Source organism: Lutjanus erythropterus, chromosome 23 (assembly GCF_056507025.1).
Source record: "Lutjanus erythropterus isolate fLutEry1 chromosome 23, fLutEry1.hap2, whole genome shotgun sequence".
NCBI classification, from domain to species: Eukaryota; Metazoa; Chordata; class Actinopteri; order Lutjaniformes; family Lutjanidae; genus Lutjanus; species Lutjanus erythropterus.
In genome coordinates, this window is record NC_139339.1 from 21,703,635 (window position 1) to 21,717,771 (window position 14,137).

At 38.4% G+C, this 14,137-nt stretch overlaps 3 protein-coding genes across 4 annotated transcripts; 1 reads left to right on the forward strand and 2 right to left on the reverse strand.

Annotated features, from left to right (window-relative positions):
- Positions 1 to 20: 20 nt before the first annotated feature.
- On the reverse strand, positions 21 to 1,750 carry LOC146306164 (immunoglobulin kappa light chain-like). Of its 2 annotated transcripts, none has more exons than XM_084711722.1 (5): positions 1,663 to 1,750; positions 820 to 1,524; positions 607 to 720; positions 499 to 533; positions 21 to 401 (listed from the first exon to the last, which is right to left on the reverse strand). In XM_084711722.1, the coding sequence occupies exons 1-5, from the start codon at positions 1,715 to 1,717 to the stop codon at positions 282 to 284; spliced, it is 1,029 nt and encodes a 342-aa protein (XP_084567848.1). In that variant the 5' UTR covers positions 1,718 to 1,750; the 3' UTR covers positions 21 to 281. The 2 variants fall into 2 exon arrangements, with proteins under 2 accessions (XP_084567848.1, XP_084567847.1); XM_084711721.1 differs by having other exon boundaries at positions 21 to 356; positions 1,663 to 1,719.
- A 4,347-nt stretch (positions 1,751 to 6,097) lies between these two features.
- On the reverse strand, positions 6,098 to 6,817 carry LOC146306165 (immunoglobulin kappa light chain-like). The gene has a single exon (XM_084713186.1). It carries the CDS (start codon positions 6,815 to 6,817, stop codon positions 6,098 to 6,100), a length of 720 nt encoding a protein of 239 aa, XP_084569312.1.
- Positions 6,818 to 10,566: 3,749 nt separating this feature from the next.
- On the forward strand, positions 10,567 to 12,168 carry LOC146306166 (uncharacterized). The gene is made up of 5 exons (XM_084712226.1): positions 10,567 to 10,612; positions 10,731 to 11,075; positions 11,654 to 11,764; positions 11,886 to 11,903; positions 12,046 to 12,168. The coding sequence occupies exons 1-5, from the start codon at positions 10,567 to 10,569 to the stop codon at positions 12,165 to 12,167; spliced, it is 642 nt and encodes a 213-aa protein (XP_084568352.1). The 3' UTR covers position 12,168.
- The last annotated feature ends 1,969 nt before the right edge of the window (positions 12,169 to 14,137 follow it).

The window sequence follows — 14,137 nt, forward strand, 5'->3', positions numbered from 1 at the left end:
ACATTTATGACATTATCAGTCCTGGCCACATGAAATAAAAGCAGCATAACTTGTTCTTTATTTTTCTGTCTCTTCAAAAGGTTACATAATTGAGCATGACACACCATTAGCTTGAATATTTACATTTACTTTTTACTTTATAAAAGCTTGTAAGAAAGCAGAGCGTTGCAGTCATCATATTTAGGTAAAATCATGTTTACAAAAGTCATATTACTCTTCAAAAACAGTTTGAATGAAGTCATGTTCTGTCACACAGAGACAAAGATGGAACACGTTCCGCTCTACTGCTTCACACTAAAGTACACACATTCACTGCAGGTGTCGTCTCTCTGTCCTCTTCCTCTGCTGACCTTGTTCTGCTTTAAAACACTGTCAAAGACATTCTCTTCGTTTTCATAATCCTGATAATGAAAAAGAGAAAAACACTCTGATCCATGACAGGAATAAAGAACACAGACATTTTAGTGCCATAAAAATATTTGAATAATAACTCAGTACCTCTGTGGAGGGAGCTGAAAATCTCGCTTGAGACTCTAAAAAGTAAAATATAAACCATCATGTCATGTTCAGTAAATACACACTATAGATGCAAACAGTATGAATTACCTGCACAACTCTTGTTCATCATGCAGAGTAAGGAAGCCAGTAAAACACTCAGAATTGTGGTGAACGCTGAAGTGGCACTCAAGAAAAACACCAAGACAAGAGAGTCTTCATCATCTGTAGATTCAGACAGCAGAGACGTGACAGAGCTTTCAGTTGTGTTCATCTTGAGTTTTAATAGAGAGAGATATTCTCAGAAAGATATGATGGACTTACCTTCAAAGTCCAGCTTGGTCCCGTTTCCAAACAGTATGTGTCCACATGAGGCAACAGCACAGTAGTAGGTCCCAGCATGAGAAAGATCCAGACTCTTTATCAGCAAGTTGTAGACACAGGTGTGTGTTTGTGTGTCAGGTTTCCTCTCACACTGATCATTTCTGCCTCCATGGGTGTAAATGAGTCCTGGATGAGATTCTTCAGAGTTTTTGAACCAGTAAACACTGTGTTCTCCATCACAGGTCCCAGTGTGTACTGTACAGTTCAGAGTCACAGAGTCTCCTGGCTGGACGCTCTCAGATTCTGACTGATGGACCAAAGCTGGGACGTTCAAACCTGAACCCTTTACACTCACTAAAGTGCCCTCCGCAAAATCCATGACAAATGTATAGCTCTTAGCGCAGTAGTATGTAGCTGAGTCTGACATTATTAAATCAGAGATTTTCAAGTAATTTGTCCTGTTCTCAATACCTAGTGTGAAACGTGGATTGTCCTTGAATTCATCATAAAAAGTAGTTTTTGTATCATAAATGTAAAAGGTAGAGATCAGCCTTGGTTTCTGTCCCAGAGGTTGCTTGTACCAGTAAAGCCATGCTGATTCATCGCCTTCATAGATACACGGCAAAGTCACATCGTCTCCAACATTAGCTGATACAAAATGTCTCTCTTGACGAACAGAGGAAAATTTCAGATTTGTCATCTGAGCTAAAGTGAAATGAAAAACAAACAAACACACAGTTAAATCAACTGAATTTAGCATAATTATTGCATTAAAGAATCTTTCTCATGAAGTGTTGTTATAAACTAAAAGATAAATACTGGAGCCACAGAAACACAACTCACCCACTTTCCCCAAGAACAAACAGGTCAGATAGAAGACAAAGTTTGGAGATGTCATTGTGTTCAGATTCTTGTGTCTAATGAAAAGAACCTCGATAGTTTCTTCACTCTTAAGAGACAAGAGTGCGTTTGATTGGCCAGCCTGGTGTGACACTGTATATCCTTCTGTGGAAACATGGTCACATGTTCACTGCCATCTATAGTATCAAGTTTGGTTTCAGAACAGGTTCACATGGTGAGAGATGTATAAATTAAAGAATGGCTCCCCGTGTTGGTATAATATTTGAAATTTGGAGAAAATAAAAATATAGACAGTATATTGATGCACAAAGTCTAATTATGCTCAATATTTGTAAAGGATGGATTATTGAGTTCAGAAGATGCATCAAAATGTAGGCATGATAATTTACTTATCTGTCAAGGAAAGCATCAGTAATGAGTATTGTAACCACCACAGTGTCATTTTTACTCCCAAACAGTATGTGTCCACATGAGGCAACAGCACAGTAGTAGGTCCCAGCATGAGAAAGATCCAGACTTTTCATAGGCAAGTTGTAGACACAGGTGTGTGTTTGTGTGTCAGGTTTCCTCTCACACTGATCATTTCTGCCTCCATGGGTGTAAATGAGTCCTGGATGAGATTCTTCAGAGTTTTTGAACCAGTAAACACTGTGTTCTCCATCACAAGTCCCAGTGTGTACTGTACAGTTCAGAGTCACAGAGTCTCCTGGCTGGATAGAAAAACATTACTGCAAAGTCATCTTGATAGAAACATCATAATGTCACACTGTTGCTAAAATTAGCAGATACAAAACTACTCTCTTGATGTACAGACAAGGACATTTTAAGATCAGTTGTTCAAGTTGAACAGAAAAGAGAAAAAAGAATGTAAAGGACAGATGCCACATAAATTGGCACAGAGCAGATTGAACAGGCAGGAAGCCAGACAGAAAAAAGGCAGGGAGAATCTAAACAAAAGAAAAGATCCTGTGCAGACTCATGATCATAAAGACAAACAGAAAAGAAACTAACCACGTAGCCTTCTTACCCATGGTAGAAGCACAAAGAGCAATGGAAGAGGACCTAATCAACAAAATCTGAGCAAGTAAACACAATCAGGCAGGTAAAACGCTCCGCTGTTGAAACACTTCTGAAACACTGCTGGTGAGAGCTGCAGCCATGCAGAGGAGGGATCAGTACCGTGGAGCAGACGTGTCATGTTTGGTGGAATTTACTGGTTATTTGTTTATCTGTTTAGGTTCTCAAGTCAAGAAACACGACGCAAGGCACTTAGAGAGAAGTACTGCCACAAAAAAAAAAAGCTAAGAAAAGAAAGCCAGGTTTACTCATGTAAAATAGAGTCAGAAGGATCCAACATGTAATGATTAATGTATATGTATTTGTTTATTTTGTTAAAGGCAGAAAAGTAGTCAATTAAAAGACTGGTTGGTGGTTGAAATATTTTCGGAGGTAGTAAATTGCTCTTATTAGCTGTTCAAATGGTTTTGGTGATGCCCACCCATGTGTCCTCTGTCTTTGTGTACCCAGAGACTGGGTGGGTTGTCAGTGGGACTGGTTGCACCTCTGAGCTGGGAGAAGCCAGAGGGCATAAAAAGGGTTACTACATCAACTCATAAACATATGTTAACACTGCTGAGCTCAACACAAGTACAAACTCTGAGTCCCAAATTTTATTCTGTGGGTATGAAGAATTATTTTATCTACCACGAAAAGAGTTTTTTATTATTTTATTAGTAGTAGTAGTGTTATTATTATTTTATTATCTTTAAAATGGAAATATTAAGGCTGGTCTACTGAACTTTAAGGGATTGAAATTTCCTGTAGTTCCTGGAAATGAACCATGTTTGTGGTGTAAAGAGGATATGCACATGATGTCAAAGTAGGCAGGGTCACTGTGGTTAAACCCACTGAGTGGCAAACAGACAAAAGAGTGGCAAAAACACAACACACATCTTCTTTCAACAAGAAATTGGAGCAATCTTTTCACAGACGGAGGAAAACTAAAGAAAAGAGAAGCAAATGGAAAGCTGCATATGCAGTATGGATGCAAACATGTCTCTCCAATAATGAATGAATAGTGAATTATAAAATACGACACATTTTCAAGGCGTGTCAGTATAAGACATAAGCAGCTACATATATGCATCACATTTACGGTTAATTTATTGTATTGTTTTTTGCAGGTGTTCATGTAAAACAAAAAAATCTCACATGAAGCTGCTTTTGAGATGTCCTGCTGTCTCCATATATTGCATGCTCTCGGGCTTTTCTCGGGTATCCTGCTGTGCGCTGGTGGTGTAAGGGGCGGGACAGGGCAGGATACCCCTGTGCCCCTGGTGTAAGACGGCAAAGGTGGATTTGGACACACCTTGAATAAATTAAATCCATTGCGCCTCATACTTTACACTTGCGCTTTAGATCAATGTAAGACAGGGCCCATAGTGTCTGTTTGTCCATCCCTCATCCCTTCCACTTTTACTTTACAACACATTGATGCAATGTAAAATGCAGCCTGCTCGTTGTCCTGCCCCCAACAAATCACCTGTTCCACAAGGAGACACATTTCTTACTATTTATTCAACTCTCTTTATTCTCTTATACTCTTTATTCATAACTCTGGTATGACCTATATAGACATCAACAGGTATTACAGGTATTAAATCATGAGAAACAGATAATGAGTTAATTAACTCAAGATATCAGCTTTCATAAGGACTTATTCAAGAAACTGTACACAGAATACATGAGTTTTATCTAGTTTGATTTGTACATGAGACAGATGTCTCACAAAGTTAGTATTGTAGAATTTACTACAATCAACATGAGAAAACTACAGAATTATGTGCTGTGTAAATAAAGGGGCCTTGTAATGTTTACAGTATCACTTTACACAAAATTAGAAGCCTCAAGAATGTCTCATTGTGTTTCTCTGAAAAACTGGTTGTGACAGAAATGTGTTGTGAAGAGGAGGGACAAGACTCTACAAACACCCGTCCTCTTAACCTCAGTCTCCTTACTGTTTGTTACTTACTTGAGACATGTGTTCACTCCCTGACACCAGGTTGATAAATACATTCATATGAGACAACAAACACAGATCAGAGTGTCTTTATTCATCAAAAGACACATTTTTTGCAAGGTTGATCTTAGGTCACTTGCAACTTAACACTGACCTCCTGATAGTAGCACGTTCGTATTCTTACATTCATTTTTCACACTGGTACAGATGAAATTGTTGTTCCTGTACTACATTTCATTAATGTACCTTTGCATATCTTTATATCTTTCATAAAATATCTTGAAACATTGTGATTATTTGGCAGCCCTTTTGTCCACCACTTTGACATTCTTTCTGATATTTATTGCAGTGAAGGAACACTTAGTTATTTATTGCACAGCATGGTTTCTGCAGGGTTTTTTTTGTTGTTGTTTTTTTTTTTGTTTTTTGCTGAAGTGTAAGATGCTGTGGCCTGGTAGCTACAGGCCACTCTTCCTGTGTTCACACTCTGATAGAACTTGTGTTTCCACCAATGGAAACTTTATACTCTGAGGTTCACAACACCTTCACCAAAAAAAGTGTGAAAAGGTGCAAGCTGTGCTTAGATAGATTGTAAGGGATTTTCATGAGCTTGTATTGTCTATATTTTGTGTCAGATTTTACAGAAATTACAGTAAACACATTGCACAAAAACAACTTTATTTTCTTTCAAAATTATTGCATGTGATGTACATTTAGTCATGTGGTGTGTGGTTTTCTTGCAACTGACAGTGAAGAGAGAGAATTCACTGATGTGGCTGAAAGTAAAGCAGGGGTTACTCTCTTTTAGTCTTTACTCTAGAATATACACACACACTCTCCTCTTGGCTGGTTCTGTTCAGACTCAGAGAAGCATAATGGAGAACATCTGCATTTAGGCTCTGCTGATGACAAAACAACAAAGGCATAATGTGAAAAATACAGGACTAGAGGAATAAAATATGACATATAATATTTCATTTTGAGATTCTGTGGGTATAAATTTGGCTCCTAGTTATTTCACCTACTATGGCGTCAGAAGCTGATGAACTTGCCAAATGAGAAGCAGTTCCTGCAAATCAAAATAAATAAATGATCAAGCAGGTCAGCACAGAAAAAAAATTGAATACTTTTATTGTGAAAATCTTACCTTTGCAGACAGAGTATATCTTTCTTTTCAGCTTGTACACGGTGAAAGCCAAGACAAGGAGCAGGGTAATGGAAACGGCTGATACCACAGTCAGAAAATACATCAGGAGAGAGGGGACTTCTAACAAACAGTCAAGAGAAATCAGTATCTCACGTCCCTTTAACACATCTATATTATGGATATACAATAAATATGGTAATTTAAGTTGCTCAGGATGTAACAAAAACAAACATATGCAATATCAGCTGTCATCACCTACCTGTAATCTCCAGTCTCGTTCCATTTCCAAACACAATCTCCCCACAGGAGGCCAGAGCGCAGTAGTACATCCCTGCATCGGACGAGTTCACAGACTTTATATCGAGGTTTGAACTGCAGTTTTTTGTATGAGACTCTGAATCACTCTCACACTGTCCTGCACTGGGATAAATGACTGCCGGCTGAGCTGCACTGTGTCTGAACCAGTAGAAGCTCTGCTCCCTGATGCATTTTTCAGTGTAAACCGTGCAACTCAAAGTCACAGAGCCTCCTGACTGAAGCGTCTCCAGCGCTGGCTGATGGACAACAGCTCGGACGTTGGATGATGATGTTTTGACGTGAAGGAAAACTCCCTGTCCAAATTCGATTGCGTTGAACTCTAAGACTCCACAGTAATATGTTGCAGAATCTGACAAGCGAAGGTTTGAGATTATGAGATGGTTGATGCCTTCTTCATCTTGTGTTGAGACCTGAAATCTGTCTTTATACGCCGGGTAGATGGAAGCTTCTGGGTTGTGCTTCATCCGGGTTGATATGATGAGAGGTTTGCCTCCCAAGCTTTGCTGGTACCAGGAGAGGAAAGTTACAGCATTGTTTTGGCAAAAGCATTTCAAAGTCACGTTCTGTCCAACTTCAGCTGTTATGATCCCACTCTCCTGAGTTACACCGAGGGTAAAGCCAGCAGCTGGGACTGGACCTGCAGAGAAATGCATAAAATGAACCTCATCGCTCTCACTCAGTTATACTCCTACACATAAACACATTGAAAGAAGGTGTAAATACTCACAGATTTCACTGAGAAGCAAAAGAAAAATACAAAGTGGCATCATCCTTGAAGCTGTGCTCTTACTATCCTGTGTGCTGACGGACGCACTCAACTCTTATAGGAGACGGAGGCTGGTTTGCTAAGCAGACTGGTTTAGAGTCAGACTAGCAACTTGTTTGTCTGATCATGTGACCAGGGGTGTAATTGGGGCTAATAGAGTCTTTTTGGTTACATCATCAAAAACAGAAACCAGTGTTGCATTACTAATGGTTAGCTGTCAGGGGAAAGAGCAGTCTGTTTGTAGGTATCAGTCAAAAGAAAGTTGAGAGAGAAGGGAAGAAATGTGAGGTAGGAAATGAAATTTCACATGTTGAGTGAGTGAGAGTCCATTCCTTTCAGATCACACTCATGTATATACATGTAACACCCCCTGTGTTGTTGGCTTCTGCCACAAATGACACATGCTGAGGATACTTAACATACAATCATGCAACTTTAAAGTCAAATCTGACATTTTAATTCACTTTTTGTCTGAGGAAATATAACCCAAAAATGCTAGTGTGTTTGACTGATCTGAGGACTAGTGTTTTTAGGAGACATCATGTCAGCTGGAGTATGTTATAGACCTATGATTGTTGATACAGAACATTTCTTTCAAACATCCATTACAACATCCACCACTTTTCAGAGACGTCCTTGTTTATTTCGGCAACAAGAAGCCAAGACACTCTGCATATGGTTTCATTGTAAGAGACTGACATGCCTGCAGTTCAGACCTGTCTCCTACTAAAAATGCGTGGTGCATTATGGGGCACAAAATACAGAGACAGGAAACTCCAGACTGTTTACTGAGTGTTGTTAATAGAAAAGGTGATGTATCACAGTGGTAAACATGCTCCTGCAGTAACATTTATCAGTTTAAACATTAAATAGATTGTCTTTGCACTGTATTCGATTGAATATGGATCAAAAATTATTTGCAAATCATTGCACTCTGTCTTTATTTACATTTCATACAGTGTTGCAGCTCATAAGGAAATGGGGTTTTAAATTTCCCATTTCACATGTGCTGCTGTGTCAAATTGAATTTCTCAGCGACATTTTTGATGTAGTTTAAAGTTTTCACCTTGTGTATTATTGTGTAGAAGTTGGTGTCTCTGTATGAGTGAGAATCTCCTCACTTTATCTGCATCACTTTGAGCAAATGTTTGCAGTCTGTGTGTACATCCTGTAACAAAGCTGCGGTGAAAGCTCAACGCTTGTTGACTCAGTAGAGACGAGGCATTAGTGACCAACAATCTCCTCACTTGAACCCAAACTTCCTGAGTCGTGCAAAGTGGCAGCAGGGCGGCCGAATGTTCACCGTTTCTCAGGCCAGTCAAAATGGAAAATAGATCCTCCCATTCTCCTTTGAAGAGACTGTGAGTCAGACCCACTATTCAGAGCTGTGACTGTTGTGGTTTTTACAAGTTGAGCACAGGGCTGCTTGTCAAACTACCTTCTGTTATGTCTTCAGTGTCATTTCAATGTCATTCAGTGCTCAGTGCTCATCACTGTCATGTGTTTGTCCTGAAGTTTCACCTAGTTTAGACAGTGTCCTTCTATTAGTCAGTTGAGCTGACCCAAGCTTTTCTAGAGACATGAAATTACACATATTTTATCAACCATTTTTTGAAACCATGTATGAAGAAGTGAAGGTTTCTGGCACAACTTCACCTACTTACAAGGTGCACAGACAAGAGGACAAGATCTGGTCTCAGGATCATCATGAAACACATTAAAATCAACATTTGAAAAGGGTTTGAAGGAGACAAAGGAACTCAAAACAGTTTTTTTAAAAAGTATATAGAAAACAACCAATCACATACAGCCATACAAATATCAGGACACATTTGAAGACAGGTTGGGCCTGTGGTCATGTGGCTTCAGACCAAACATGATCCCAGACTACCAGAGAGGCAAGACACTGATACAACTGATGAAAGTAACTTGTGTTTTCACCGTCTCACAGGACAGAAACTTTCTCTTTCAACAGCTGCAGCTGCTGCTTGCCTACATGAGGCTCATCTCACTGCCTCATATTTTCACTCTTCAAAAGATGCACATCTTGATAGTGGCTCTTGTACCAAAATGTAGGCATGACATCATCAGTACAGGGCCTCTGCATTTGGTCCGAAACAAGCTGGAAATTTTATCAGGACTTTTTTGTTTATATGATGTGAAATGTGTTTTTATTACTTTTAACCTGTTAACAGACATATACGTGTGAATTATATACATGGAGATGAGAAGTGAAAGAGCAGAGGTGTTACTGTGAAGCGACTGAAACAAACAAACAACACATAAAACCACACAGACATCCTGTCAGAGGGGAGGACGTAGGGGGGGCGAAACCACCTTGATGAACGTGATGTGAGCAAGCTTGACCAGAGCGGGAACTCAGAAACGAAACTTTTGTTTTTTCTTTCTTTGTAGTCAGTCGGCTGCAGGACTTGAAAACACGCCGCCGTCTGTATATGAGTGTTTGTGGGGAACATCTCCAACCGTCATTACAAAGCCCCAGGGGTGAGTGGGCATCGAGCCCCTCCTGCAATTACAAATGTGACAAAAAAAAATCTTGTTATTGTTGTGCTGCGTGTGTGTGTGTGTGTGTGTGTGTGTGTGTGTGTGTGTGTGTGTGTGTGTGTGTGTGTGTGTGTGTGTGTGTGTGTCATACATTATAACAGATGATAAAATGCTGACCTAACAAACCCAGCCAATTTAGCTACTGAAATTCCATATTATTGTATTTTGTATATTTTGACCAAACTGTGTAACACAGAACTCAGATGCAGCTATGAAGCATTATGAATACTGAACTTATAACTCAATATGTAAACCACTTATGATACTTTATAGATCATAAGATGTAATGCATGATTGTAAACATTTATAAAGTTTTATAAAGCCATGTGAGATGACTGTAAATGCTTTTATTTAAAGAACCTGGGTTCTGATGCCCTGAACTATCCAGCACTGAATTACTGTCAGATGTTGTGTATGCTGCCACCAGACAGACTCAGGGAACATCTGGAACAGCAGCTCAGAGTGAGACTGCTGCTTTATCATGTTAAACTGCTGTTTGGGTGACAGTCAGGAGGATTTACTATCACTGCCATCATCTTTCTTATTTACTTTGTTGGTCTTTGATCATAATCTGAGAGCAAATCATTATGATTGGTGTGTAATGGAGGAGTGCTGATCAAATATGGATCAAAATTCTGTTACTGCATTGCCTGTTTCTTCTTGTTTCTTCTAAAATCTTGTGTGTAATCAGTGAGATATTTGTCTCATGGCTGACAGGAAAATCAGCCCTCAGCTCTGTGCATCAGATTACTCTTTAATGATCTCAGTTAGATTCTGTTTATCCATTTTAATGTGAGTCAGCTCTGAAGACACTAAAGACAAAGTCTCTGCACTTTATTTGATCATTGCAGTCTGCTAAATGTCTGAATTAAAAACACATTCCATCACATGGTTTCATGTTAAATGCTAAAGAATATAAAATGCCACCCACATGTCCGTTGTTGCACTTTGCAGTGTAATCAGTCATACAGTATACATATATATATATGTACATAAACACTCCGCCTCTTGAAACCCTGACATGAGCTCAGTGTTATAAAGCACCGTAACAGTGACACGATCATCTGCACAATGAGGAACTTCACTGTGATAACAGCTTCACTCCTCTGCAGCCTCAGTAAGTACTGACATTGAGTTACTGCACAGATAATTATTAATAAAGTCACAGAAAGACGCTGGTTACTTTCCTGTTGCCCCGTTAGAAAACTGATGAATCTCTCTGCTGTGTGTTTCAGGCTGGATCTCTGTCTCAGGTTCTGAGTCTCAGACTGTGGACGTTCAGTCTGGTGAAGACGTCACTCTGCTGTGCTCAAACTTTTCCAGTACTTTCACTCAGATAATCTGGTTCAGAGTGGTCAGTAGAAGTCAGCCCCGCTGTGTCTCTCTTATGTTCAAACCTTTTGAACCTGCTACATACTGTGAAGGATTTCAAACTGGAAAATTTGAAATGAGCTCCAACATCTCTACTCTCTTTCTCAAAATCAAACAAGTGGATTCATCCGACTCTGGACTGTATTTCTGTGGATATTACATGAGCAAAAACCCGATTATTATGCATTCAACATATTTACAGGTTCAAGGTAAGACTGTTAAGATTCATGGCCTCTTTAGCGCTTGTCAACTTACCATTTAATTTTTTGTGAATCTCATGAGGGGGATGTGAAATCATTTTAATTTTAAACTTTGTGCCTCACATAAAAAAATCTGTAATGTATTTTCAGTCATTTGATCATCAGATCTAAAGCAATTAGAGGTCAAATGGAGAGTCTAATTTAATGTAGTGACACCTGCGACCTAATTGAGGCAGTGAACTTGAGCTCCACCAATCACACGTGACACACCTCACTCTCTGCAGTACATACCAAACACATCCTTCCAGTCTGGTGGTCTATTTAAACTGTGAAAACCTCCCAGTGCCATTGCTGCCTTGCATCAGCATCACTGCCTGTTATTTCAGCCCGACCACTGCCTCAGCATCCACCTGCAGGCTTTTCCACAGGGCATCCAAGATATGTGTTCATCACTCCTCAGTATCTCTGTGTAAACATAATCTGTGAGGACTGATGAGGTCGGAGTCTAGATGACAAACTCTATGTTCTGCCGCTGCAATAAACATGCTTCAGCATGAGTTGTCTAACTGAAATCATCTGTCTTGTAGAAGAGCCTGATGGAACAACAAAGCAGATGGGTGTGGTCCTGGGCGGTCTGACTGTTTTCTTTGTTACGATCATCATTTGTCTGACTGTTCAAATCAAAAAGCTTCAGAGAGGTATCTGGACTTGGCTTTATTGTATTTTAGCATGAAATATGTGAAAGTAACATTTAATAATTATTATCAGTGAACTATCAGGGCATTTTATTTCTGTCTTTTAGCTGATAATGAAGAACAGGATCCACAATGGAGAGAGGTGAATACAACTTTAAGATTATTATATTATTAAGACTTTTATGAGTCATTCCAGGAGTTTTGTCAGTAGTTAAACAACCTATTAACTTGCCTTATTTTTGCTGACGAAGTCGTCTGAGAGTTGTCTGACTTTGATTTATAGAATCTGGACTGTGATGAGCTGAAGGATGCAGACCTGAGTTTGTTTCCAACAACAATAAGAAGCAGGAGGCCTGAATCAGAGAGAGAAGTGGAGACTCGTGTTCTTTATACTGCCAGCAGATAGACTCAGAGTGGTTCAGAGAGGAACTGATGCTTCATCATATTCATCTGCTGCTGTTATTTTTCTCTGTAAGTGATTGATGAGGGGAAAAAGTGGAATATTGCAATGAATATATAATCTAGTAAAAATTTACCTCCAAATCATTCATCCTGTCCTTAAATGTTTACTCTGCATTTAATGTGCAACATATAAGTAAATATATATATAAATAAATAATAAATAAATATATATATATATATATATATATATATATATATATATATACATATATATATATATATATATATATATATATATATATATATAAATAAGATAAAATTTAAAAAGTATGAATAAATTCTTTCAAATGGAATCATTACATTTTTTTTTCAGACAGCAATGACAAGTCATGTTCAAGTTGAGAGAAAGAGACTTAAAGTCAGAATGTCCCAAAGATACACAGATACACAGTCACATGGTTTCTTATCTGCAATGAAAAATATGAAGGGACACCCACATGTCGGTTGTCTAATGCTTCATGAGTTTTAGATAAACTTCCTCTTCTCTCTAAAAGTGTGAGAAAATATTGTGTGAGACTTGTGCAGCCTCATATGAAGTCATGTTTAAGACAGCAGGTGCAGTTCACGTCTATCTTTACTGTGTTACGTATTCAACCTTCTTAATGCAGCTGTGTGTTAAAAACTAACTTGAATTAACATTTTTGTGAAGCTGTGTTTGACATCCAGGATTTGGCCATTTTGTTTTGGATTTAGTTTTCCATAAATGACAACATAGAAAAATTCTTTTGTTTTTTGTTTTTTACAGAAAAAGTGGCCATTTAGACTTTGAGAATACCTGAAATAAATGGAATTCACAACATGAAGGGTTAACACAGTTTCACACTGTAAACTTGAGCTGAAGTTGATGGCAAGATGGTGAGAATGTCCTGAAGATCTTCTTTCACTGTGCAGATTATTAAACTCTTTAATGATCCCAGTTAGATTCTGTTTATCCATTTTAATGTGAGTCAGCTCTGAAGACACTAAAGACAAAGTCTCTGCACTTTATTTGATCACTGCAGTCTGCTAAATGTCTGAATTAAAAACACATTCCATCATATGGTTTCATGTTTGTGATAAAGAAAATAAAATGACACCAGCATGTCTGTTGTTGCACTTTGCAGTGTGGTGACAAACAGCACAGTCTGTATCAGTGAGACATCAGAGCCACACACACACCAAGGGCCCTCATGTTCCTCAAAAACAGTGATGCTTCATCATGACTTCCTCTTCTGTCTAAATCTATCACTTCTGAAAGCGTGAGAAAACACTGAGAAAATAATGAGAGCCTCATATAAACTTTGCACATTTAAACCTGACTTCAGACTGTCCATCGGTGTTTGAACCTACTCATCACTGCCTGAAAGGTTTTACTTTTCACAACCAAAAGAAACTTCCACTAACAATTTTGTGAAGCTATATTTCGATTTCATAATGTAAATAGTCAGTTGTATAATTGTGCAACACCGTCAAAAAAAGAAGAGTGTACAACATATGGTGACCAGCTAGATGTTGAGAATACCTGGAATAAATGAAAGAAAACAACTTAGAAATCACAACATGATGGCCGACCAGTCAACTTACAGTTTATAGACATGTCTGTCCAGATTCATATAATACATGTAATGAAGAAGGAATTTAATAAAAGGTATAAGTATATTTTTACCAAAATGGAAGTAATCACTTTAAAATATACAGTAACACTTTATTTGAAGGGGTGTTATTACATGGTCATAACCATGCAATGACACCTGTCAGGAACATGGAGTCTTTGTTATGTCTTTGTTATGACATTTTGACATCAATAAAGACAGCATAACCTGTCAATTTGTTTGTCATGACAACCTGATTTTATCAAACTTAAAGAATCAGTTTAGCTTTATGTTGTAACATAACGTTAAATTGTCATATGTGTTTGGTTTTGAACATTTTTCA

What these genes read in the sequence shown, in the direction of transcription:
- LOC146306164 (XM_084711722.1), bottom strand. Translation starts at nt 1,717, where the DNA reads ATGACATCTCCAAACTTTGTCTTCTATCTGACCTGTTTGTTCTTGGGG. An exon ending in TTTGTTCTTGGGGAAAGTGG is followed by an intron (nt 1,525 to 1,662) that starts GTGAGTTGTGTT and finishes ATTTCACTTTAG; the next exon opens with CTCAGATGACAAATCTGAAA. An exon ending in GACCAAGCTGGACTTTGAAG is followed by an intron (nt 721 to 819) that starts GTAAGTCCATCA and finishes CTGAATCTACAG; the next exon opens with ATGATGAAGACTCTCTTGTC.
- LOC146306165 (XM_084713186.1), bottom strand. Translation starts at nt 6,817, where the DNA reads ATGCATTTCTCTGCAGGTCCAGTCCCAGCTGCTGGCTTTACCCTCGGT.
- LOC146306166 (XM_084712226.1), top strand. Translation starts at nt 10,567, where the DNA reads ATGAGGAACTTCACTGTGATAACAGCTTCACTCCTCTGCAGCCTCA. An exon ending in TTCACTCCTCTGCAGCCTCA is followed by an intron (nt 10,613 to 10,730) that starts GTAAGTACTGAC and finishes TGTGTGTTTCAG; the next exon opens with GCTGGATCTCTGTCTCAGGT. An exon ending in AACATATTTACAGGTTCAAG is followed by an intron (nt 11,076 to 11,653) that starts GTAAGACTGTTA and finishes TCTGTCTTGTAG; the next exon opens with AAGAGCCTGATGGAACAACA.